Genomic DNA, 25,351 nt, shown 5'->3' on the forward strand with positions numbered 1-25,351 from the left:
ATGCCGCGCCGCGCGGCCGGGGCGCTGCTGCTGGCGGCGATCCTGGGGTGCGGGGCGCGCGGGGCGCGGGGCGCGGTGGCGCTCGCCGACTTCTACCCGTTCGGCGCGGAGCGCGGGGACGCGGCCACCCCGCGGCAGGACGACGGCGGCTCCGGGCTGCGCGCGCTCGCCGCGCCCTTCCCCTTCTTCGGCGCCGCGCACTCGGGGCTCTACGTGAGTGGCCGGCGGGGCGCGGGGGCGCGCGGGGCGGGGGCGGCCTCGGCGCGGGGGGCGCGCGGGGGGCGCGCGGGGGGCGCGCGCAGACCCGGCCGGGGGCGCCCGCCCCGCCCCGCCGGCCCGGACCTCGGCGGGCCGCGCCCCGCTCGCCCCGGCCCGCCGGCCCCTCCGCCGCCCCGCGGCCCGCCCTGGGGCACCTGGCGGGGGGCTGCTCCCGAGGGGACCGGCCGGCCCCGCCGACACCTGGGGCGGCCGGGGCGGCGCCCGCAGCCCAGGTGCGAGGGGCGACCTCTGACCTCTCCCCCTCCCTCCCCTTGGGCCCGGCCCCCAAACTACCAAGCCGGCCCCCAGGGGCGCCCCGGGGCTCCCGAGTGGGGGCGCCTCGCCGAGGGCCCGCCCCGCAGCCCGTCTCTGCAGCTCCGTCCCGCCAGCTGCTCGTGGACCCAAGGGGGTGGCCCCGGCCGGGTCTGCGCCCCGCGCTCACCTCACCGCGGTGGGCCGTGCCCGGGCACCGCCCGCGCATCTCCACGGGCACCGCCTGCTGTGCCCTCGCGCCCCGTCAGCCCCCACCCCAGCGCCAGCCCCTCCGCACAGCAGCCCCGCCCACCGCGGCTCCCACTGCCGCTCCCCCTCGGTGCGTGTCGGTGACGGTGACCGGTGACCACTGCTCGGGTGGACGCCCCAGCCGGGAGCCCCAGGGGGCGCGTGGGCAGGGCAGAGCGGTCAGGCCTGTGGCGCAGCTCGGAGCCCGGCTGAGGAGCAGGGACCCTCGCTGGCGCCGCTGTCGGGGACGCTGTCCAAACGTCCCCGGGCGCCTGGGCCAGGCCCACCCTCCCGCTCAGCGTCACAGGCGACATCACCGAGATGGCAACGCGCGTAACAGTGTCCCGGAAGCCCTCCCGGCACGCGACCGGGTGGGTCGGCCCCCACGGGGAGAGCCGCTGGCACACCAGCGGGGGCATCTGGCCACTGGCCGGCGGCGGGCCTCCCTGGGCCGCGGCGCCGACAAAGCGCATGCAGCGTGGGCGCACGCAGCCCCACGGCCTCTCCCTGCTGTGCAGAACCACGGGGGCTCGCAAAACCCCGGCTGAGCAGCCCCCGCGCGCGGTGGCCAGGACGGGGAACAGGGCAGGGCGTGGGGGGACACTGGCGGTCAGCCAGGCGAGAGACTGGAAGGTTCCCATCCCAGAGCAGGTGGACCTGACCGGGCACCCGGGAGGAGGCTACTGCCCTGTGAGCACCGGCTCTGACCCTCACCCAACAGGGGGACAGACATCAGCCGGCCCCCAACCCGGCACTGCCTGGCGTCCAGGGAGGAAGCTCCATGGGCTGGGCCCGTCACACTGGCTTCTGCCCCATGTGGGCCCCGGCCCACTGCCTGGCAAAGAGCAGACTCGCTGAGTGGATGGGTGGAGGACGGATGGAGGGTGGTGGGGGGTGGGTGGAGGGTGGTAGAGGGAGGTGGAGGCTGCAGGGGAGAGGCTCAGGGGAGGGGCTCAGGGGAGGGGCTCAGGGGAGGGGCTCAGGGGGGAGGCCGCAGGGCACCAGGCCACTCCCTGGAGAGCAGTGACTCCACCGTGGCCTCTTCCCTGCTGCCCCCGGGTGTCCAGTGGCTGAATGTCCTGCTGGGCCGCGCAGGCCCCCAGTGGGGCCAGCAGGCAGGGCTCCAGGCCATGGTCCAGGCCCAGCTCGCCCCCCCCAGGGCCCACCAGCACAGTGGGCGGGGCCGGCTGCTGGCCTGCCTGGGGTGGGGCCCGTCCTGCTCATTTTCGGGGCACTGCAGGGAGGAGAAACAGCAAGGTGGCCACTGGCGGAAACAGCATCTCCCTCCCCAAGGGAACAGAGGCCCCCGAGAAGGCCCGGATGTGCCCCCATTCCCACCTTGGTCCCTGCGGGGCCCAGCTCCTGTCCCCACCTTGCCCACGGGGTGCTCAGGTGTTCCCTGGGGCAAGCACAGGATTGCGGGGTCCCCCTGTCCTGGTGGGGGGGGCAGGGCGGAGGCAGCGGCCGTGGGGCTGAGCTCCCACCCCAGGCGGGGGGGCGGCTGAGGAGCGGCCAGTGGCCGGCCTGGGGGTGACAGGGCCCACCCGCACGTGGCTGCCCCTGCAGCCCAGACCCCCACCCCACCTGCAGCCGCCTCCCCCAGAGGCCTCCCCAGGCCCAGCATCCTGCCCGCAACCCCTTCCCCAAACACAGGCGGGAGGGGCCGGCGCGTGGGCCCCACAGCTGGGACACCACCCGGAGGGACCCCAGCGCCGACAGCCTGGCCTGCCCGCCTGAGCCCCGCGGCCTCTCCCTGCCGCACCCCTGCACCTCGTGGGCGAGCACCCGCGCCCGGGCACCCCGCGTCCCTGGACGCCCTCGGCTGTTCCTGCTCCCATTCTCGGCTCTCGCGGGCTGCGGCCGGGCCAGCGCAGTCCTTGGCGGGGACACGCAGCCCCGCACCGGGAGGCGCAGTCCACAGCCTCCCGCCGGGCTCCCCCCCACCCCCGCCTGCTGGGGCCGCCCTCGAGCACTCGCATCCGCCTGGCGCCCAGCCCGCGGCCCTCCCGCCGTCCGGGGTGTCCGCTCGGGCCGGCACAGGCTGCCTTGTTTGGGCCCCGGTTTCGAGGAGCGCGTGTCCACGTGGCCCCCCGGGCACGGCGCTGCTGCTTCAAAAATGCCCTTGATCGGAGCCCGGGGCCCCAGCGTGGTCAGCGCAGCGCCCCGAGCGGCGCGGGCGGCCGTGAGGTTTCCTGCCTTCGTCTGCGGGCCTGGCCGGCCGGCCGGCCCCACACACCCGCCTCGGGGCGGGCCTGGCCGGCGGGAGGCCCGAGGTCCCCGGGGCCCCGGCTCTGGCGGGCGCGGCCCCCACACGTCTGGGCGAGGTGCGTTTCCTTCTGGCTCCACTCGGAGCAGTTCTTCACTGCTCAGAACCGCAGCCTCGCGGGGCCGTGCGCAGCCCCCGCCCTGGTGCCGGCTTCCCCGCGAGGGGGCCGAGGGTCCCCCAAGTCTCCAGCCTGCGGGAAAGCCAGGGCTTGACCCGCCCCTGAGCGTGGCCTCCCTGACGAGCCTGTTCTGTGACTCCCGAGCGTCCTCCTGCTCCTCAGATCTTTCTAGGCGTCTTTCTGCAGCATCTGCGGCTTTTGGGGCGCAGAGCCGAGTGGCCCCCAGGCCGGGTAGGGGAAGCCAGGCAGGGGCCTGGGCCGGAGGACCTCACCGGCCTTTCACGCCGACCAGGGAAGGGGCCTGCGGGGAGGCGGCCGCCGCCCAGCCCCGCCAAGGCCCCGCGCGCCACCGCACGTGCGCAGCCGAGGTCCCGGGGCCCCGGGGAGGCGGCCGGCGGCTGCCGGGGCCAGTGGCAGGGGCGGGATGCCCGCTCGACCCGGGCTCCTGGGCTGGAGCCCCCACGAGAATGTGGGTGCATGGGCCTCTGCCGGCGCGATGGGCACCCCTGGACCATCCAGCACCACCGCCCGAGGGCCCGGGCCCCGCGCCGCCCGCGCTCTGGGGCCACAGCCCGCGGCCACGGCCCTGCCCGCGACCTCCCGGCGGCCCCCGGGCCTGCTCTGCACAGGCCTGAGCCTGCCGCGCCCGCCGCCCCGGTAGATGCCCGCCGGCCGCTGGGCCTGGACCCGCCGCCGCCGCCCGACGCTTCCGAAGGCCGCTGGGGCGGGGGCCGCAGAGGCAGCGGGAGGCCCTTGGCCCCGGGAGACGCTTGGAGTCTGGGCTTCGGCGGCTCCTCACCGGCGTTTCGGGGCCGGTTCGCAAGTGTCTGCTTCTCTCCCCTTACCTGGGCGCCGAGTGTGGGTGGCGCGGGGCAGCCCGCGGGGGTGCGACGCTGTGCTCCCGCCTCGTGCCCCCGGCGCCGTGCTCCCCACACTGTGCTCCCACCGCTGTGCTCCCAGTGCTGTGTCTGCAGCCGATTCTGGGGTGTGCGGAGCCGCCCCCACAGGGGCTCTGCGCTGGGGATTCTGATTCCTGCCACCACTGCCAGATGGCACTGGCTGTGGCGATCACCGGAAACCCACTGACGCTCGCTTTGTGGGGAGACCGCGGCAAAGACGGGCGCCGCTGCACCGCTGGGCCCGCGCCCCGCCCTCCCCACCCCCGTCCCCCGTCTGTCGCGGCCAGGCCCCGCTCAGGCCCGCACGCCCCCTCGGCCGGCTGCACCTAGACAGGGGAGCCTGGCCGCCGGGCCCTGCACACAGGCCACCCTCCCGGGGGCCTCGCGCCTGTGGCCTGTCCCCGCCGGGTCCGGCACGGGTCTCGCTGGTTCCCCCGCGTCAGGGCCCCTCGTGTCAGCCGAGACGTCACCACGAGACTCTCGGCGTCACGGAATTTTCAGGTTTTCCTCTGAGTTTTGTGTCTGCAACGCCCCGTCTGGCTCCTTGACCCCTGAGGTAGCTCTGCCCTGGGCTCTGGGGGTGGTGGGCTCCGCAGCGGGGCCGGTGCACGAGCCCCCCAAGCTGCCTGCCCAACCTGTCCACGCTGCCCCTGCCCTGGCTGCTGCCACCTGGGGCTGAGTCTTGAAATCGGGGAGATGGAGCCGTCCAGCCTGGCTCCTCACCAAGGTCGCCTGCCCTGCTCGCCCGACGGAATTTTAAAGTCTGCGTGTCACCTCTGGGGGCATGGCCTGCGCGGCCCCGGGTCAGTGCCGGAACCCCGGGTCAGTGCCGGAACCCCGGGTCAGTGCCGGAACCCCGGGTCTGCGCCCATAACCCCCGGTCTGTCCCCGCAACCCCCAGTCTGTGCCGGAACCCCCGTCTGTGCTGTAACCCCCAGTCTGTGCCGGAACCCCAGAACCGCGCTCTCCTGCCCTGCCCGCTCCTCAGTGGACCCTCTGCCGCGTCCTGGGTTGCGCATCTGAACGCTCACTTAGAGGGGGACTCATGCCTCTGCCTGGGGGCTCTCCTCTGCCTCGGCGCACGGGAGGCCCCAGGAACCGCCTCGCCCGTGTCAGGCGTGGAGCACCAGCCTTGCTGGGGTGAAGGGCGGGGGCGCAGCCTGGGCAGGGTGGCTCACCTGCGCTTCCCCCAACTGTCAGGGGCCCCCAGGGACCCTGCGTCACGGGGGCTGACCAGCCGCGACTGTGAGCCAGTGCTGAGCTCTGTCCCTCCTGAGGCTGCCGAGGTTGGGGCCGGGGCTGGGGCCGGCCCCCGTGCGGGATGGGTGGCTGTCAGGGGCCCCGGAGAGCGGGGGGGGGATGGTTGCCCGTTTCGGTGGCCGGGGACAAGGCCTGCCCTTGCCAAGGGTCCCCAGGGCCCTCCACACCCCAGTCAGAGTCCCACAGCACCGTGTCCCGTGCAGGCCCGGGGCACGGACGCCTCTGGCCAGGGAGGACGCTCCACTGCCCTGCCAGGGGCCTCCAGGCCTTCCACAGCCTGGTGTCCAGAGCACAGCGTCCCTCCCGCCCCCGCCGTGGCCTTTCCAGCCCCATCCATGCCGGCCCCTGCCGTTGCAGCTCAAGCACTGACTCCCCGCCCGGCCCCCAAGCTTCACCCCCAGCCCTGGCTGTGAGGCTGGGCATGTCCTGCGCCCGGGAGGCCCCGGGAGCCAGCACCACCAGGCAGCCCACCTGGGGCCAGAGCACACAGGGCGCCCAGACCCCCCGTCTGGAGGGCAGGCAGCCTCCCGCCCTGGACACCGGGGCCGCCTGGGGCCGGCTCGTCCTGGGAGGGCATCTGGGGGGGGCGGCCGCTGGCCACCCGCCCGCCTGCAGCCCCCCATGACCCCTCTGGATTTCTGCCCAACAGGTGAACAATAACGGGGTCATCTCCTTCCTGAAGGAGGTGTCCCAGTTCACCCCGGCGGCCTTCCCCATTGCCAATGACCGCTGCGTGGTGGCAGCCTTCTGGGCGGACGTGGACAACCGGCGAGCCGGTGACGTGCACTACCGGGAGGCCACGGACCCGGCCACGCTGCGGCGCGCCTCGGCCGACGTCCGGCGCTACTTCCCGGAGCTGCCCCGCTTCTCCGCCAGCTGGGTCTTCGTGGCCACCTGGCTCCGCGTGACTTTCTTCGGAGGCAGCGCCTCTTCCCCTGTGAGTCGGGGCCTCAGGATGCGCTGCCGCCAGGGCGCGGCCGGGGCTCTTGGGCCAACCTGGGGCATGTGGGGATTGTCCTTCCTCGGGGGTGGAGCACGCAGCAGAGCACACGGCCTTCTCCGGAGGGGCTGGCTGCCCGGAGTGACCCTGCCCGCCTGGCCGAGGTCACCATGGGGCAGGGGATCCCGGGAGCCAGCTCATTCCCAGTGTCTGCTGAAGGCCACGGCCTGCGGTGGCTCTCTAGTGGCCGGCCCCCACCCTCCCTGTGGGCCCCACACCCCCACCTGGCCCACCTGCCCAGGCGCTCCCAGCTCTGCCCTGTGGCTGCCCCTTCCTCTGGGTCTGGGGCGCTAGCGCTGAGTCGCCTTCCAGAAGAGCCCAGCTCCCTGCTGTGACCCAGCAGAGGCTGCAAGCAGCTGGCCCCGCCTGGACGCAGCCCCTCGCGGGTGCCCAGTGGATGTGAGAGGCCCACCCAGCCTGTGCAGAGCAGGCCAGGGCCAGGACACCCCGCGCCCGCCCGGGTCCTCGTGCACAGCGCCGCCCCCCCCCTCCCCCCAGCCCCCCCCTCCCCCCCCCCCCCCCCCCCCCGCAGGCGAGGACGGCCTTACCGCGCCCTGGGCCTCCCCTGGCCGGCGCCTCCGCAGGGTCCTCCCGCCCTTCGCCAACGCCCCTGCCCTCGCTCTGGGCTTTCCTGCTGTGTCGTGGGCCCTGCTGAGTTGAGGGGGCCGCGGTTTCAACATCTGTTATGGACGCCCCACTCCGCCCTCTCTCCCACCCCCGCCCTCCAGGGCCTCGGCCACAAGCAGCCCGTGTCCTCCAGGACTTTCACGATTCTGCCTACACCCTCTCTCCACTCGGTCCCCCGCGGGGCGCCCAGAACTAGCTCGCTGCTTTTCAGGGGGTCCCACCACCAGCCCGGCCCCGTCCCTGGGGCGCCCCGTTCCTGGCACGAGGGTCGCCGAGCATGCAGCCGCCTGTGCCGGTGCGCAGTCGGCCCGGTGGGCACGTGCAGCCGTGGGCACGGGGGGCGGGGGACAGTCCGCCAAGCCCACAGAGTCCGGTCGCTGCCGCCGTGCCCCCTTGGCTCCTTCCCTTCCACACGGCCGCTCCCGCCCCTCGAGGCAACCCGGTAGTTCGCCCCGGGCGTCCCGCCCGTGCCAGCCGATGGGGATCACCCCTGGGCGATGGGGATCACCACTGGGCGGCGGCCCAGCCCTGCCGGCGCGGCCTGCTCAGCGGGGCTGGGGGCTGGCCACAGGGCTGGCCGGCTCACCGCCTCTCCCCGCAGGTCAACACGTTCCAGACGGTGCTCATCACCGACGGCAAGTTCTCCTTCACCATCTTCAACTACGAGTCCATCACGTGGACCACGGGCACGCACGCCAGCAGCGGGGGCAACGCCAGCGGCCTGGGGGGCATCGCAGCGCAGGTAAGGCCCGGCCCGCGGCGGGGCGGGGCGGGACGGACTGTGCAGAGGCCGGAGGCCGGCGGGGCCGACGCAGGCCAGCGGCCGGGCGGGGTGGGCGCGGCCCGGGGTGGCCCCGGGCCCCAGGTGTGCGGGGCGGCGGCGCCAGCCCCACCTCGCGCCTGCTCGGTCCTGCGGCCGCCGGCCCCGCGGAGGCCAGGAGGGGCTCGGTAGCCCTGGAGGTGGGCCGCCCCGACACCCCGCCGACCCCGGCCACCGCGGGGGGCTCGGGAGGCTTAGGGAGCCCCGCGGAGGCCCGTACCTGCCCCCACTGTCCGCACCCCAAGGCCGGCTTCAACGCGGGCGACGGGCTGCGCTACTTCAGCATCCCCGGCTCGCGCACGGCGGACATGGCCGAGGTGGAGACCACGACCAACGTGGGCGAGCCCGGGCGCTGGGCGTTCAGAATCGATGATGCCCAGGTGCGCGTGGGGGGCTGCGGCCATACAAGTAAGCGGACCCGCGGCTCGGGGGCGGGCGGGGCGGGGCCGCGGCGAGGGGCGGGGCCTCAGCGAGGGGCGGGGCGGGGCCACGGCGAGGGGTGGGGCGGGGCCACGGCGAGGGGCGGGGCGGGGCCTCAGCGAGGGGCGGGTGGGGCCACGGCGAGGGGCGGGGCCTCAGCGAGGGGCGGGGCGGGGCCACGGCGAGGGGTGGGGCGGGGCCTCAGCGAGGGGCGGGTGGGGCCACGGCGAGGGGCGGGCGGGGCCACGGCGAGGGGCGGGGCCTCAGCGAGGGGCGGGCGGGGCCACGGCGAGGGGCGGGGCCACGGCGAGGGGCGGGCGGGGCCTCAGCGAGGGGCGGGCGGGGCCACGGCGAGGGGCGGGGCCTCAGCGAGGGGCGGGGCGGGGCCCCTCCTGTCCCTTCTCCAGGCCCTGCTCCTGGACAAGCCCCAGTGGCCGCGGGGCCGGTCTCCTGCGGGGGGCGGGAGGTGCTGTCACTTCTCGCCTCCGGTCATGGGGGCCACTTGCCGGGAATGACCGTGTCCCTGGGCTGAGAGTGGCGCCAGGAGCCGGAGCCCCGGGCCTCTGTCCTTGCGGGCCGCCCCGGAGCTGAGCGGGCCAGGAGCGGCGGCGGTCCTCAGGGACCTTGGGCGGCCGGCTCTGCCCAGGCCTGCTTGGGGAAGCACTGGCTTCCCTGCCCGGGGCTCACCCAAGGGCGCACCAGCCGCTGTAGCCCCAGGGCCATGAGCTCCTGTCCTGCTCTGGCTGTCCTGCCCAGGAGGCCTTGGCCCCCCGCCGGGCCTGGCCCCTGTGTCCTCCTGGCCCGGGCAGGTTCGGTGGGTGGAGAAGGCGGCGGTGGTGCAGCGTGGGGCGCCGCCCGGTCACAGGAGGAAGGCAAGGCCGCAGCGGGGCAGGGGGGTGACCGTGTCCCTCTGCCCGCAGCCTCCGTGTGCCTAGCCCTGCGCCCCTGCCTTAACGGCGCCAAGTGCATCGATGACTGCGTCACGGGCAACCCTTCCTACAGCTGCTCCTGCCTCTCGGGCTTCACCGGGCGGCAGTGCCAGCTGGGTGCGTTCTGGGTGCGTTCCCTGGGCGGCCACCGGGTCTGAGAGCCGCAGGCCATGTGCGGGCAGGAGCGCTCGGGGCCGCAGTGCTGTGCCCCCGCCCGCCCCGGCTGGGCCCTGCGCTGAGTCCGCACCTGCCCCCAGATGTGGACGCGTGCGCCTCCCAGCCCTGCCGGAACGGAGGGACGTGCGCGCCTGGTGCCCACGGCTTCAGCTGCCAGTGCCCGGCTGGCTTCCGAGGACCCATCTGCGAGGCAGGTAGGAGGCGGCCAGGCCCAGCAGTGCTGGGTGGGGGGCACAGAGCCCGCCTGGCTGGGGCAGGTGGCGCCCGCAGGGACAGTTGTGGGGCTGCGTGTGCTAGAGGGCTTGGCTCGCGCTGTGGGCGTGGGCAGGTCAGCAGCCCGGGGTCCAGAGGAGGGGCCTAGCTCCCCAGATTGGCTAGAGCCCTGACCACACCCGAGCTCCGCTTGGGGCGGAGACCCTGCGGAGGTGGTGGGAGCCGGACACCCTCCCCCAGGCAGGCTGATGGGCACCGGGGGCTTCTGGGGTCCACCAGCTGGGGGGTCGGCACAAAGTCCCCTTGCCGTCTGTGCCCTTGAACCCCAAAGCCCCGCTGCTGCTGGCAGGAGTGCGGGCTGTTCCCTCTAGCCCCGGGGGGCTCACAGCCTGGACATGGGGGGACCCTTCTCGAGACCCCGCTGCTCCCCACCTGGCCACGTTGCCCTTCCGCGCTTCTGAGCAACCATATCAGATCCGGCCCCCACTGTGAAGGAGGGGGACCCCACTTCCACGGCCTCACTGCCCCAGGCTCTGTGGGGGCCACAGAGGCCCCTTCATATCCAGGCGCATGCCCCCCACCCCTGCACCCTGTTCATTGCTGTCCGGGTGGCGGGGCAGGGCTGGGCACGGGCAGGTCTCCTGCTGACCGCGGGCTCCACCACCTTTCTGCAGGAGGCACCCCGGAGCCGGACGCCTGCCTCTCAGCCCCTTGCCAGAATGGGGGCGCCTGTGTGGGCACAGAGCAGGGCTACGTGTGCGAGTGCCCCGGAGGCTTCGCGGGGCCCCACTGCAGGGAGCGTGCGTGGGCGGGGCGGGTGTGGGTGGCGGGCGCGGGGTGGCGGGCGTGGGGTGGGGGGGGTGTGGGGTGGCGGGCGGGGGACACAGGGTGGGGGGTGCGGGGTGGCACCGCACCCGCACTGGAGCACCCCTCTGGCTGCCGCAGGAACCCCCGCAGGCTGTGAGTGCCAGAACGGCGGCAGATGCTTAGAGGCCAACGCCACTGTCTGCCAGTGTCCCCCCGGGTTCTTCGGGCTCCTCTGTGAGTTCGGTAGGTGCCCAGGGCCCCGAGACACCCCAGTGGTGCCTGGCTTGGGCCCACGTGGGCACAGGTCTAGATCCTGCCCCTGTGCCCTGTGCTCGCCCAGGAGGGGTGGCCTGGCAGCCAGCAGGGGGCCAAGGCTGGGGTGCGGAAGGGAGCTGGGCCTTCTCCCGCAGAGGTCACGGCCACGCCCTGCACCGTGAACACACAGTGCCCGGACGGGGGCTACTGCATGGAGCACGCGGGCAGCTACCTGTGCGTCTGCCACACGCCGCGCAACGTCAGCCACTGTGAGAGGCGCTGCAGGCGGGGGGTGGGGGGTGGAGAGGGGTGAATGGGGATGCGTGGGGGCGCGCAGCGGGGGCACGTGCAGGGGGCACACGCGGGGTCCTCCTAGCCCAGGCAGGAGGGTGGGAGGGGAAGGAGGCGCCTCTCCTGTGCTGGCGGCTGCTCCGGAGCCGAAACCCCGCCAGGCGCCCGTGGGAAACCACCTCTGGACGCTGCAGGCGGCCGCCCCGACGCCCCCGAGGCTGCAGTCACTGGGCAGGGCTGAGCACTCGGGGCTAAACAGGGTTGTCACTGGCCAAGTATGGGGGTTCCGCGCTCTGCCACCCAGGGGGTGGGGTGCGGAGGCGGGGGTCACTGCACTCTGACCTCGCCGCCTGCCGGTGGCCTGACCCGGTCCTGCCGGCGTGGACAGGACGGGGCGTGCGCGGGCCGATGCGCGTCTGTGCCCAGCTCAGCCCCAGCTCCGGAGGGCAGGGGAGGGCACGGCCCGGCCGGGCCGGGGACACCTGGTCTCTTGGGGGTGAGCGTGGCGCCCGCCCGGGACCCTCTCTGTCCCCAGCGCTGCCGTCGCCCTGTGACTCGGACCCCTGCGTCAACGGAGGCTCCTGCGAGGCCCGGGACGACGCCTACGCGTGTGTGTGCCCGCGCGGCTTCCACGGCCAGCGCTGCGAGCAAGGTGGGCGGCCGCCCTCGGGCACTGCCTGCACTGGGGCCGGCCCCTGCCCAGCGCGGCCGAGTAGCTGCCAGTCCCATGGGCCCGGGGCACCCCGCGGTCAGAAGCAGAGGAGGCTGCTCGAGCCCCCTGTGGGCACCGGCCACAGATGTCCCTACCTGGGGCTCTTCCCGGGAGCGGGGGCTGGGGCTGGGCGGGGAGCCCCACCCAGGCCTCGCCCCCCCGCGGGAAGGAGAGGCTCTCCCAGGAGAAGCCCTCGGCCCCCTCCACCGTGCACTCCCAGGACCCCTGCTGGGGATCACTGTGTGGGAGCCGCCTGCCCCAGCCCCAGGGCCGGGGCCAAGCCCCAGGGCCCAGCCCAGGCCCAGGCCCAGCCCCAGGCCCAACACTGACATCTCTGGGCCCAAGTCCAGACCCCAGGGACATGGGTGGCTGCTTTCAGGGGTGCAGGGACCAGAACTTGGGCATGGCGCCGGTGAGACCCCACAGGGCTTGGGAGGAAGAGGTGGAAGTGGGGTGCACACTTCCACCAAAACTGGAGGCAGCAGGGGCCTGAAGAGCAGCCCCCGTGGGTGTCCCGCTTCCCCACCCGCGGGCGCACACATCAGGTCGGGGTGGGGGCACAGGCGTGAGAACAGAGCCCGGGGCTCCAGGTCCTGGGCCTAGGGCTGCGCAGGGACGGGTGCCAGGCCGCCACCTGAGGCCCCGGGCCCCCGTGAGGGGGTGCAGTGTCTGCTGCACCGGGCCAACCCCACCAGCAGGTACGAGAGCGCCCGTGGCGGGGGCGCTGAGGCTGCGGGGGGTCTCGGGCGCCCCACGCGCCGGGTTGGCTGGCTGCGCTGCCCCCGCCTGGCCCGAGCGCAGGGCTGAGCCGGGCGCTGCTCACACGGGCCCCACCCGCAGCCCGGCCGCGCCTGTGCAGCTCCGGGCCCTGCAGGAACGGGGGCACGTGCAGGGAGGCGGCGGGCGAGTACCGCTGCAGCTGCCCCTACCGCTTCACCGGCCGGCACTGCGAGATCGGTGAGCCCGCGCGGCCCCGGCGGGGGCGGGGGGCAGGGCGCCCCTGAGCCTGACCGGCCCTGACCGGCCCTCTCCTGCCTCCAGGGAGGCCGGACCCCTGCGCCTCGGGCCCCTGCCGCAACGGCGGCACCTGCTTCCACTACGTGGGGAAGTTCAAGTGCGACTGCCCCCGCGGCTTCTCCGGGCGGCGCTGCGAGGCGGGTGAGCGGCAGCGGCGGGGCCCGGCCGGGCTGTCCCGCGCGGGCCTGTGGGCGGGAGGCGGGCGGGGTCCCGGCCATGTCACCCCTGTGCCTGAGGCCCCCAGGGAGGACGCGCGCCCCCGGCCGCCCCAGAGCCACGTGTGGTGGGCGCCCACGGTCTCATTCTGGGGGCGCCCGCACCGCCTCCCTCTGCGATCACGGCCCAGGCCAGGCTGGGAGGGGTGGCGAGGCGGGCAGGGCGGCGGGGAGCGAGGCGAGGAGGCCCGGGCAGCCCAGACGTCAAGGCACCTTCCTGCAGGACGGCCGGGCTGGGAGGGGGTGGGGCCAGGGGCCTTGTGCCTGAGGGGCAGCAGGCAGGGTGGGGGGCAGGGGTGGGCTGCAGCCCCCCGAGCACCCCGCCACGTCCGGGCCTGCCGGCCGCTGGGCATCCGGGCCACCCAGTGCCGGTGACCTGCCGGCCCCTCCCTGGCCTCTGTGGTGTGAGCACTGCCCGCCCTGCCATGGCCCACGGGCCTCCCCGCCCCACCGCGGCCCCACGGTCAGGCACCCCCTCCCCACTGCTGCCCACCCAGAGCTGGAGTCAGGCCCCACGGGGAATGCCGGTCAGGACCTTGAACCCGGGGAGGACCGGCCTCTGTGGGGGGCCCGGAGGGGGTGTCCCCAGCCAGAACGTGCACATCTCAGGGAACCAGAAATTTTAAACATGTTCATTCAGAGGTGGGGAGCACACCCAGATGCCCCCAGAGCCCGCCTGCGGGGCCTGCTCAGGCCCAGCTCTGAGGCCTGGGAGGGGCGCCTGGCAGCGCGCCGGCCTGTCCTCGCATCCCCGGGCTGGTGGTCACTCCAGGAGGCCACACTCACCCGCCTCGGCCCACACCGTGCGGGGTGCTCAGGGCAGGGTGGGACAGCCACCCGCAGGTGCCAGCGCTAGGTGGTGGGGGCCAGGGGGCACCCATGAGCAAGAAGCTGCCGCCACGGGAAGGAACCATGGCCACAAAGCAGAACCACGAGACACTGAAGGAAGACGTGGGAATCCGGGTGGCAAACGCAGGAATTGGGGTGCACACATGGCACGTGGGGTGCAGACACAAGAATCGGGGTGCAGATGTGGGAATCGGTGCACACATGGCATATGGGGTGCAGACGCAGGAATCAGGGTGCAGACATGGCACATGGGGCACAGATACGGGAATCGGGGTGCAGAAGCGGTACGCGGGGTTCAGGCGGCACTGAGCCCTGAGCTGGAGACCAGCCAGGGCTTCCCGAGAAGGGGTGGACGTAAACCAGGAGGGGGCAGCGGGGAGCGACAGGGCGGGGTCAGACAAGGGTCACGGCCACGTGCACTGAGGCCCCGGGGTCACCGGCACTGGACACCGCCCAGGGCCGAGGACGGGGTGGGGCCTGGAGCGCCCTGGGAGAAGGGCCAGCCCGGCCAGGCGGGGGGCAGCGTGAGGAGGTCCTGAGGTAACAACCGCGCCCACAAAGGCCGCCCAAGCCTCAGGAGGCGCCCGAGCACTGGGGGCGGGGCGGGAGGGGGCCGGCCGGCCCGTCTCCAGCCCAGTGGACGCGGGGCCCCAGCGAGGGTGACGCGCGGCGGGGGTGGGTCTGCTGCGGGCCCAGCGGGGCCGGGGGTCGGCGGAGCGAGTCACTCTCTCCCTGGGCCCGGGGGGGCGGCCGTCTGGAGGGCTGGGCGCTGGAGGGGAGGCTGACTGGGCACCAAGGCCCGCCAAGAACTGCCGCTGCCCAGCACCCTGCCAGCCCCTTCCCGAGACACTCCAGCCCCCTCCCGAGGCGCCCCAGCCCAGCCCCCAGCCCCCTCCTGAGGTGCCCCAGAGCCCCGCCCAGTCCCCTCCCAAGGCACCCCAGCCCAGCCCCCAGCCCCGTCCCGAGGCTCCCCAGCCCCCAGCCCAGGCCCGGCCCCTTCCCAAGGCACCCCAGTACCCAGCGTAGCCTTCAGCCCCTTCCTGAGGTGCCCCAGACCCCAGCCCAGCCTCCTTCCAAGGCTCCCCAGTCCCCTGGCAGGGCAGCCACTGAGGGCCCAGGTGCTCCCTGGGGGTCCCCATGCCCTGCAGATGTTGGGGTTCACCGCGCCAAGTGAAAACACTACTTTGAGGACAAGAGGCAAAACGGAGGAGACCAGGGAAGCGTGAGGGCAGGGACATCTCGAGGGTGAGGCCACGAGGACAGGCCGTCCAGGGGGAGGCCAGCGGCGCAGCGCCCCGGCGAGGGCTGAGAGTCCGGGCGCAGGCAGGGAGCCCGGCCCCTCCGCAGGGGCGAACCTGCCCACCCAGAGCTGCAGAGCCCAGCACAGGTGGACACCGACGGGCACCCAGGGTGTGTCCAGCGGCCTGCCGGACATGCCGGCGCGACGGAGGGGCCCCCGCAGACAGCTCCGAGGCCCCGAGAAGGGGGGCCTCAAAGCCCCATGGGTTAGCCCGGAATACCCTGGCAGACGGGGCGCTGCCCAAGCCGCGCCGGCCGGACCAGCCCCCGCCCGGGACACCGCGCGCCCGCCCCCGCGTGCAGGCAGGGCAGATTCCCCACCGGCGGGGGGACGGGAAAGCCTCTCGGCTGAGTCAGGGCGAAGAGCCGAACCACCCAGCAAGCCCGAAGACGAGGAGCAGTCTCGGTGCTGAGGACGGGAGCCGAGTTCTTAAATGTCGGGGTGTTCTGAAGTGCTCGACGACAGCCCAGGACGGGAGGAGCCGGTGGCGCAGGCGGGTGACAGTGGACCCTGCTGTGAGCAGCGTGTCCGGCAAGGGGGCAGCCTGGAGGGGGCCAAGGCAGCCCAGCGTCCGGCTTCAGAGCCTGGGAGGAGACCGAGCGCCAGAGGCAGCCGGCGAGGAGCGCCCGTGGGCGCCGGGTCAGCCGCTCTGCAGGGCTACGTGGTGTCTGGACAGGACGGCGGAGCGGCTGGCTGGTCAGGAAAACCCCGCACGTCCAGCAGTCCGCGGGACACAGCCCGCGCGTGAGGACACCACGCCGCCCTACAGAGCGGCTGACCCGGCGCCCACGGGCGCTCCCTGCCCGCTGCCACTGGCACTCAGAGACGGGCAGCCGTGGGACAGGCCAGGGTCAGCCGCTCTGGAGCAGGGGGCCGAGACCTTGGGGGCGGACGTGACGGCCACAGAACAGCTCGGGAGACTCGCGGGGAGGCAGAGCAGCCGTGCGGTGCGCAGCGAGTCAGCTGAGAGCAGCAGGGGCTCGGCTGGGGGTCGCGCAGCCGTCTCCGGGGCGGGGCCCTGCGGGGCTGCGGGGCTCTGGTGTCGGCCTCACCAAGGCCGCCAGGAACGCTGGCGCCTCTGGGCAGCCCCAAGGCGCGCATCCGGCCCACGCTGGTCAGGGCGTCAGGGCCAGCCGCCCGGGCTGCAGGGCAGGAGCGAGTCACAGAGGCCCCTCGACCGACCGCGTCCCGGCTCCCCGGCTGCCAGAACCCCCCCCCGTGAAGGAGGGCATCGCCCACCCGACGCCAGGCGGCACCCGCGTCCCGAGGGCGGCGGCGTGCAGGAGCAGACGAGAAGCTGCCAGCAGGGAGGACGCCGGCTCCGGGCCGCCTGTGGCCCCCGAGGCCGCGTGGTCGGCGGCAGCCGGAGAGCGGGACCGGACGCTCCCCTCTGACCCTCCTGTGGAGGGCGCGGCCGCGGGGCTCCATGCAGAGAGCCGGGTGTGGCGGCTGACACGGCCGAGCTGCCCATGCCGGGGCGCGCGGGACGGGCCCTGAGGGGTCGCAGAAGGAATGGACGGAAGGAAAGGCCGAGTCCCTGGAAGGCGCGGAGGGGATGGCGGGAGGCGCCGGACCCAGAGACCGCGAAGCCCCAAAACCAAAAGTGCCCCCGGAACAGACAGAAACGGGACCCGCCAGGCTGCCGGGCAAACGCTAAGCCCTTCGGTGAGGAAAGGGGGGCGGACAGGCGCTCGGAGGGCACCCCATGGGGGCCGCAGCCCCTCGTCCCCCGCGTGGCCAGACGGGGCCATCCCCGCGACAGGCGTGCGAGGACCCCGGCCGAGTGGCCGGAGCGATGGGCGCGGGGACGCGGGCGCGCCGAGCTGCAGGCGGGCAGCACCCGGGGGAGGGAGGAGCCCCCGCCGGGGCTGGCAGGACTCCCCGCACCTGAGAGCCGCCGGAGGGGCCGCTCGCCCGCTGCGCACGTCGGCCAGGGGCCCGGCGGGAAGCGCGTCCGTGGGGAGGAGGAGGCAGCCGGGAGCTGATGCGTGAGCGTCTCCACAGCCGAGGAGGCCACGGGCCGGGGGTGGGGGGCCGTGTCCCCGCCGGCCGCCCCCAAGCCCGGCAGCGCCTCCAGCCCACGTGCGGGGGAGCGGCGGCTTCTGGGCGGGGTGGCGTGAGCCCCACACCTGGGAGAGGATCTGGTGGCCGGCGGCCAGCCGCGCCCCTGGGTCTGGAACCAGGCACGGGCGGGAACGGCTGCTGCGGGGCGCGGGCGCCTGGAGTATTGCGCGGCCGTGAAAAGCGGCGGCCCGCGGCCCGAGACCGTGCTCAAGTCATGAACAGCAAAGCCCGCCTGCTGCTGACGGCCTGTGAGGGTCCCCGAGGGGGGTGAGCACCCGCAGGTCGCCACCTCCGGCGCGGACGGCCCCCGCTGCCCCGCGTCCCCAGCGGGCGGCTGGTGGCACGCGGGCCTCTCCGGGTGGGCGAGGGGTTCTGGGGTGGCTGAGCACAGACCTCACCCTGGGAGGTTCACAGAGGCCCCTGGGGCAGGGGCGTGGGCTTGGCCAGGCTCTGCGGAGGGGCCGCCTCAGAGCACAGGGTCTCTGGGCTCGTGTAGAAGCCCCCGCAGGCCCCAGCCTCATCTCCCGTCCGCAGAGGCGGGCGAGTGCCAGGCACAGCTCTGCAGAAACGGAGGCTCCTGCAGGGGCCTCCCCGGGGCCTTCGTCTGCCAGTGCCCGGAAGGCTTCTCCGGGCCCCACTGCGAGACAGGTAGGCTGAGGCCAGGGGCCCCCACCCGCACTCAGGGTGCCCGCCAAGCCGCAGGGCGGTGGGGGTGGGTGCCGGGCCCCTGCCAGGCGGGGCTGGGGGCGCCAGCTCTGGGCTGAGGGTCCCCCCGCCAGCTGCCCGCGGGCCTGCTGCCCCTGCCGCCCTCCCCTTCCTCCCTTCCCTTCTGCCCGCTCTCCTCTCCCTCCCCCAGACCCCTTGCGGCTCGGTCCGACTCTGGGTGTTCTCCAGAGCTGGACGCCTGCGACCCCAGCCCCTGCAGGCACGGAGGCCGGTGCGAGGGCGGCAGCGGCGGGGCCTACCTGTGTGTGTGCCCCGAGGGCGTCTTCGGCCCCCACTGTGAGACAGGTAAGGCCCTCCTCCCCCGGGAGACCCTGCCCAGGCCCGCCGGCCGGCCAGCCACCATGCCCCGCCATGCCCCCCTGCGGCATGGCACTGCCCTGCTGGTGCGCCCCAACTGGAAACACATGCAGGGTGCAGGGCCTCCTGGGTCCAGCGTCCCCGCCCTCAGCTGGGTCTGGCTGGCCTGGCCGCTGGGCAGTGAAGGCCCAGTGCTGAGGACAGGCCTCAGTCCGGGGCAGCAAGGCGTGGTCTGAACGGGGGGCTGCACTGTGGCAGAGACGAGGGGCCTGCCGGGGGCCCTCAGGTCGCCTGCAGATGCTCCCCGCAGCTAAGGAGCATGGCAAGATGGTGGCATCCACACCAGCCCCCCGTAGAGGGAGGTCAGGGGGCGGCCATCTCAGCCACCAGGCTACCAGCGGGCGCCCGAAGGGGCCAGCCTTCTGCTCACCCCCGGCCCCTGGCAAGATGGGTCACCCACGTCAGAAAGCCACCCCTGCTGGACCCTCAGTGGGCCCTCGGGCCAGCCCAGCCCCTGCCTGGACAGTCCCCGGGGGCGGGCAGGGCGGCCCAGGGCTCAGGGCTGCCCTCCCCCCAGTGGCAGACCCCTGTTTCTCCAGCCCCTGCGGGGGCCGCGGCTACTGCCAGGCCAGCAACGGGTCCCACAGCTGCACCTGCAAAGTGGGGTACACTGGCCAGGACTGCGCCAGAGGTGAGGCGGCACCCCAGGCCTGGGGGGAGGGGGTCCTCAGCCCCGTGCATGAATGCAGCCAGACGGGCACTGAGACCCCGGCGCGGCCAAAGGCCCAGGGCAGACGTCCGTGGGCGGGGGGCAGGGGCGGCCCACACGGACGCCCGCCGCTCCACACCGCAGAGCTCTCTCCGCCGACGGCCCTGAGGGTGGAGCGGGTGGAGGAGAGCGGGGTGTCCATCTCCTGGCGCCCGCCCGAGGGCCCGGCGGCCAGGCAGCTGCTGGACGGCTACGCGGTCACCTACGCCGCCGCGGACGGCGCGCCCCGCCGCACAGACTTCGTGGACCGCAGCCGCTCCTCGCACCAGCTGCGCGCGCTGGCGGCCGGCCGCGCCTACAACATCTCGGTCTTCTCGGTCAAGCGCCGCGCCCACAAGAACGACATCAGCCGGCCGGCCGTGCTGCTGGCCCGCACGCGTGAGTCCCGCCGCCGCCGAGGCCGGGGAGCAGCCGCGCGGCCCTGGGGGGCGGGGGGCGGGGGGCGGGGGGCAGAGCCGCGCTGGGTGCTGCGTGGCGGGGAGGGCCGAGGGCACCCGCAGGGCCGTCCAGGGGCTCCGGACCTTGCCCTCTGCTCCTGGGACTGATGGGGACATCTCGGAGCGCCCCCTGGGACGTCGAGGGGGCTCCTTCTGGCCTTGGAGCAGCTGGTGGTGGGCACAGGGCCAGGGGCTGTCACCGCCGCTCACTGGCACCAGGGAGGACAGTGAGGCGAGGGAGGGGGCCGTGAGGGCGCAGCGGGGTCCCTCTGGGTGAGCACAGGTGCAGACTGGACCTGAGCCCACCTGGAGCGCCGTCTGGACGCAAGATGGAGGCCCCGCCCTCCCCCGTCAGAGCCCAGAGCCAGCACCCAGTGGACCAGGCCTGTGCCCAGGGCAGCTGAGGGCTCCCCTCCTGGTTTCCCAGGGTGCAGCCCCTGTATCCCTTCTCTGCCGAGCGAGGACCCCCCCATGCTTCTGCCCCCAGGCCCACGCGCCCCCGCCAGCCACCTGGGGTCAGCAGGAAAGCAAGCCCCGTGCCTGTGGCACAGCCGGCTGGCCTCGCTGCGCTGCGGGGCCCTGCCCAAGGCCGCCTCCTCCCGCTGCGGCTCAGGGCTCTGCCGGCCACCCCCACCGCTGTCCGCCCGTCCTGTCCCCCGCTGAGGGCCTGTTGTCCCCAGGACCCCGCCCCGTGGAGGGCCTCCAGGTCACCAACGTGACGGCCAGCGCCATCTCGGTGCGGTGGGCTCTGCACAGGATCCGCCACGCCACCGTCAGCGGTGTGCGGGCGTCCATCCGCCACCCCGAGGCCCCAGAGGACCAGTCCACCGAGCTGGACAGGAGTGTGGGCGAGTTCACGTTCGGGTAGGTGAGGGTGGGGGCCGCCCTCCCCTGTGCCCCCGGAAGAGCCGGGACTCGCAGAAGCAGGCGCGGGGAGAGGCCAGGCGGGCCTGCCCGGAGCCCTGTCCACACCAGGCCCCTTTCTCTGGACACTGGCCTCCACCGCTCCTGCCCGAGACCTGGCCCTCGCCCCTGCGCCTCCCCGCAGGTCCCTGCTGCCGGGACACAGGTACAGCATCCGGGTGACGGCGCTCAGCGGGCCGGGGGCGCAGGCGCACCCCACCGAGAGCCTGGCCACAGCGCCACTGCACGTGTGGACACGTAAGCACCCCGCGTCCCCAGAGGGGGCACCTCCCCAGGGCCTGCGCCGGCGGGTCCCCAGAGGCCCCTGCCTGAGGCCCCCGGAGGGGAGGCAGCAGCCGGCGGGGGGGCGCCCTGCCGAGCACCAGCGAGGGGCGCCTGGGAAAGGGGTGCGAGGCATCAGGAGGGGGGTGACTAGTGGGAGCTCGCCGAGGGGTCCGCTCCGCCGCAGCCCCGCTCCAGGACCCACAGAGCAGCTGGGGCCGCCCCCCTGGGCAGGCGGGACAGTCGCGGGGGCCAGGGGCGCTGCCAGGGCCCCCCCCCCGCCGCTCCTGGGGGAGCCGCGGGTGACCCCCCTGCAGAGGTCCTGGGCTGGGCGCGGACCCGGGGGACGCCCCTCATGGCGCCGCCTGGCTCCGCCCACACCCTCCCGCCCCGCCTCTGCGCCCCCCCCCGCGCCCCCGCCCCTGCGCCCCCGCCCCCTCCCGAGGCCCCGCCCCCGCCCCTGCGCCCCCGCCCCCTCCCGAGGCCCCGCCCCCGCCCCTGCGCCCCCGCCCCCTCCCGAGGCCCCGCCCCCGCCCCTGCGCCCCCGCCCCCTCCCGAGGGCCCCGCCCCCGCGCCCCCGCCCCCGCCCCCTCCCGAGGGCCCCGCCCCCGCGCCCCCGCCCCCTCCCGAGGGCCGCGCCCCCGCCCCCTCCCGAGGCCCCGCCCCCGCCCCTGCGCCCCCGCCCCCTCCTGAGGGCCCCGCCCCCGCGCCCCCGCCCCCTCCCGAGGGCCCCGCCCCTGCGCCTGCGCCCCCCGCCCCCGCCCGAGGGCCCCGCCCCCCGACCCCTCCCGAGGGCCCCGCCCCCGCCCCTGCACCCCCCGCCCCCTCCCGAGGGCCCCGCCCCCGCCCCTGCGCCCCTGCCCCCTCCCGAGGGCCCCGCCCCCGCCCCTGCGCCCCCCGCCCCCTCCCGAAGGCCCCGCCCCCGCGCCCTCCCGAGGGCCCCGCCCCTGCGCCCCCCGCCCCCTCCCGAGGGCCCCGCCCCCGCGCCCCCAGGGCCCCGCCCCTCACCGCGCCCGCCGCGCCGCCCGCAGGGCCCCTGCCCCCCGCCAACCTGACGGCCGCGCGCGTCACGGCCACCTCCGCGCACGTGGTGTGGGACGCCCCCGCGGCCGGCGCGCCCCTCGAGGCCTACGTCATCAACGTGACCGGCGGCGCGAGCTCGCGGAGCCGCTACGTGCCGCGCGGGACGCTGGCGTCATACACCGTGCGCGACCTGCTGCCCGGCCGGCGCTACCGGCTCTCGGTGACCGCCGTGCAGGCCGCGCCCGCCGGCCCGCTGCTCAGCGAGCCCGCGCACCTGCACATCATCACCTGTGAGCCCCGCGCCCCCGAACCCCGCGCACCCCGACCCCCCCGCGCGCACCCCGACCCCTCAGCGAGCCCGCGCACCTGCACATCATCACCTGTGAGCCCCGCGCCCGCGAACCCCCCGACCCCCGCGCCCCCCCCCGCACCCCGACCCCTCAGCGAGCCCGCGCACCTGCACATCACCTGTGAGCCCCGCGCCCCCGAACCCCGCGCACCCCGACCCCCCCCGCGCCCCCGACCCCCCCGCGCGCACCCGGCGCACCCCGACCCCTCAGCGAGCCCGCGCACCTGCACGTCATCACCTGTGAGCCCCGCGCCCCCGCGCCCCCGACCCCCCGCGCGCACCCGGGCGCCCGGCGCACCCCGAACCCCCCCCCACCCCTCAGCGAGCCCGCGCACCTGCACGTCATCACCTGTGAGCCCCGCGCCCCCGAACCCCCGCCCCCCCCGCACCCCCCGACCCCTCAGCGAGCCCGCGCACCTGCACATCATCACCTGTGAGCCCCGCGCCCCCGAACCCCCCGACCCCCCGCGCACCCCGACCCCCCCCGCGTCCCCGACCCCCCGCGCACCCCGACCCCCCCCGCGTCCCCGACCCCCCGCGCACCCCGACCCCCCCCCGCGTCCCCGACCCCCCGCGCGCACCCGGGCGCCCGGCGCACCCCGACCCCTCAGCGAGCCTGTGCACCTGCACATCATCACCTGTGAGCCCCGCGCCCCCGAACCCCCCGACCCCCGCGCGCCCCCCCCCCGCACCCCGACCCCTCAGCGAGCCCGCGCACCTGCACATCATCACCTGTGAGCCCCGCGCCCGCGAACCCCGCGCACCCCGACCCCCCCCCCCCCGCGTCCCCGACCGCCCCCGCGCGCGCCCGGCGCACCCCGACCCCTCAGCGAGCCCGCGCACCTGCACGTCATCACCTGTGAGCCCCGCGCCCCCGACCCGCCCCCGCGCCCCCCACCCCCGCGCGCACCCGGGCGCCCGGCGCACCCCGACCCCCCCCACCCCTCAGCGAGCCCGCGCACCTGCACGTCATCACCTGTGAGCCCCGCGCCCCCGAACCCCCGCGCCCCCCCCCCGCACCCCCGACCCCTCAGCGAGCCCGCGCACCTGCACATCATCACCTGTGAGCCCCGCGCCCGCGAACCCCCCCCCCCCGCACCCAACCCCCCCCCCGCGCCCGGCGCACCCCGACCCCCTGTGCACCCTGACACCCCGCACACCCTGACCCCCCCAACACCCACCACCCCCGCGCCTGGGGGGTGGGGAGGCCCCCAGGGCCCGGGAGCGGCACAGCCCTGCAGGAGGACGAGCGTCTGGGGGCTGCGGGGCAGGCACAGGCGAGGGGGCCAGCAGGCCGGAGGCGCTGGCGCGGGGACGGAGGCCCCAGGGCGGACACTGAGCGCTGGCGGCAGGCGCGGGTCCCCACTGCCAGCCCGCGGGGCCGGACAGGGCAGAATGGGCCGGGGCGGGCCAGAGTGGTGGTGGGCGCGGGCAGCAGCCTCCCGTGACCTCTTTCCTGCGCCACTGCCCCAGCCCCGAGGGACGGTGCCGACCGGCCCTGGCACCGAGACGGCCTCCCCCCACGGGCGCCCAGGAACAGGGCCCTGCCAGAGCCGCGTCTGCTCGGCGACCGGGGTGCCCCCGCAACACCCAACCCGGCCCCCAGGTAGGCAGCCCCCGCACAGGCGCCCGCGGCCAAGGCAGAGGGCGGGCGGCCCATGGGGCTGACCGCGGGGCTGCTCTCGCCAGGGCCTCGGAGCCGGTGGATGGCAGAGGACACGTGGGCGCCAGGTTCAGCCACCCACCCCGCAGGCCACTGACCGTGAGAGCCCGTAAGTGCCCCGCCTGCCCCGTGAGGATGGGATCAGGCGCCTGTCCCCACCGCACCCCCAGCCAGCGGCCCAGACGGCCCAGGACGGTGGGCGCCCAGCGCCCAGCTGCAGGGGCCGCGCGTGGCTAGAAGCCCAGAATAGCGGCCGCTGGGTGCCAGCCAGCGGGAGGAGGTCACACCCCACGCTGAGGGCAGAGCCGCCTCTCCCCTGCCCCGTGCCCAGGGCGGCCGACCCACGCCTGCCAACACACGCCTGCCCCGCCTGGGGGGCTCCCGGCCTCCCCGCTGCGAGCGGGTCTGGCAAGAGCCGTTTCCACAAGCACCGTCACCAGGTGCCCACAGGCCGCGGGCCCAGCTCTGGGGGCCTGCATGCTGGGGGGCCAGGCGGCTGCCACCCCAACCATTCTAAAGCAGAGGGACAGAGGCAGCTCCCAGGCCCCCAGGGGCAGGGGTGGAGGGAGAGGCCGCGGAGGAACCGGCAGGGTGACCCTGGGCCTGCGGGAGGGACTGAGCTCCGGGAGAGAGGCTGGTCCCACCCAGGGGCGCCGGGCCCACGGGCCCAGGGGGGTGCAGGGGAAGGGCAGCGGGCTGCACCGCAGCAGCCTCGACACCCTGATTCTCCTAGAGCCCACAGCTCTGGTGCAGCTCGGGGGCCCAGAGGAGGCGCCCCGGCAGGTCAGCCTGGCTCTCCAGCTCCCAGAAAATGGACATGGCGGTGGGGGCAGCGACCAGGAGATGGGAAGTAAGTGGGCAGGGGCCCCCGCGGCCTGGAGATGGGGGAGCAGCCGGTGGAAATGCCCCACCCTTCACAGACAGGGCGCGGCGAGGCAGCACCCCCAGCAGGTGGGCAGCGAGGGCACCTGCCTCACACCACCTGCGCCGAGGCCTGGGCTGCTGGCCTCAGTGGGCAGGGAGGGCTGGGCCGACACCGACGCTGGCAAACAGCCCCCCAGTCCCTCTGTCCCGGCCCCGTCCCCACCATTCCCTCCGCCCTGGCCCTGCCCCTCAGTTCCTCTGCCCCGGCCCTGCCCCCCACCCCCCCAATAACCCCCGAGGCAGCTCAGTCAGTTGGTGCTTGAAAAATAGTGGCCTCGAGGTGGGGAGCTGACCGTGCGCAGTGGTGGCACCTCGCGGCTGGCGGGCACGGCCGCCCTGCGTGTGGCTCGTGGGGCTGACAGTGGGCCAGTGCTCTCGGCGCGCGCCACCCGGGCCATGTCCGCCGAGCACCGGGCGACGCTGCCGGGCCGCTGCCGGGCCGCGGCGGACTCGGGGGCTGGGTGTGCGTTGGGGGGCGGGCCCAGCGGGATGTCGGCTTACCCCCCAGGGCTGGAGGCGCGGCCACTCTGTCCCCCAGAAAGCAGGGCCACAGGCGTCAGGACCGGCCAGGGAGGGTCTGCCCTGCCGCTCCTCACTGCTGTCCCAGCGCCGCGTCTTGGCCCGCGGGCGGGTCTTGCCCGACCTTCAGGCCCCACCCTGGGTCGCGGCCTGCCTGGGAAGGGCTCGGTTGGCCGGCGGCCTCCCCCTCCCCGCCCCGTCCCTTGGGGCGTCAAGGGGCAGAGCTCCGAGGCCCGGAGCCAGCGTGCGCCTGCGTGCCCGTCTGGCCGGCACCTGGTCCCCCCGGGTTCTCCCCGCAGGCGTCCAGCGCCGGCCTCAATCTGCCCCCACGGGCAGCCCCGCTCTGGCAGCAGCCCCTCGGGAGAGGAGGGCCCAGGGACCCCAGCACGGCCCCTCCCGACTGGTTCCCGCCCCTGCCGCACCCAGGGCCGCCCCTGCCGGCTCCCAGGACACGCGCGTGA

The 25,351-nt window shown here is 75.5% G+C and overlaps 1 protein-coding gene across 1 annotated transcript; it reads left to right on the plus strand.

The window, feature by feature from the left end:
- Positions 1 to 25,351, plus strand: SNED1 (sushi, nidogen and EGF like domains 1; the record flags this gene model as incomplete). Its single annotated transcript, XM_084228343.1, has 25 exons — positions 1 to 213; positions 5,952 to 6,239; positions 7,531 to 7,671; positions 7,995 to 8,157; positions 9,090 to 9,215; positions 9,356 to 9,469; positions 10,163 to 10,288; positions 10,434 to 10,538; positions 10,706 to 10,819; positions 11,377 to 11,493; positions 12,394 to 12,510; positions 12,595 to 12,866; positions 16,159 to 16,374; positions 17,535 to 17,646; positions 17,893 to 18,009; positions 18,599 to 18,712; positions 18,875 to 19,168; positions 19,908 to 20,091; positions 20,276 to 20,388; positions 21,444 to 21,725; positions 23,258 to 23,390; positions 23,474 to 23,556; positions 24,181 to 24,297; positions 24,652 to 24,887; positions 25,190 to 25,351. The coding sequence occupies 25 exons, from the start codon at positions 1 to 3 to the stop codon at positions 25,349 to 25,351; spliced, it is 4,059 nt and encodes a 1,352-aa protein (XP_084084469.1).

This window comes from Talpa europaea (genome assembly GCF_964194135.1).
Source record: "Talpa europaea genome assembly, chromosome: 1".
Classification (NCBI taxonomy): domain Eukaryota; kingdom Metazoa; phylum Chordata; class Mammalia; order Eulipotyphla; family Talpidae; genus Talpa; species Talpa europaea.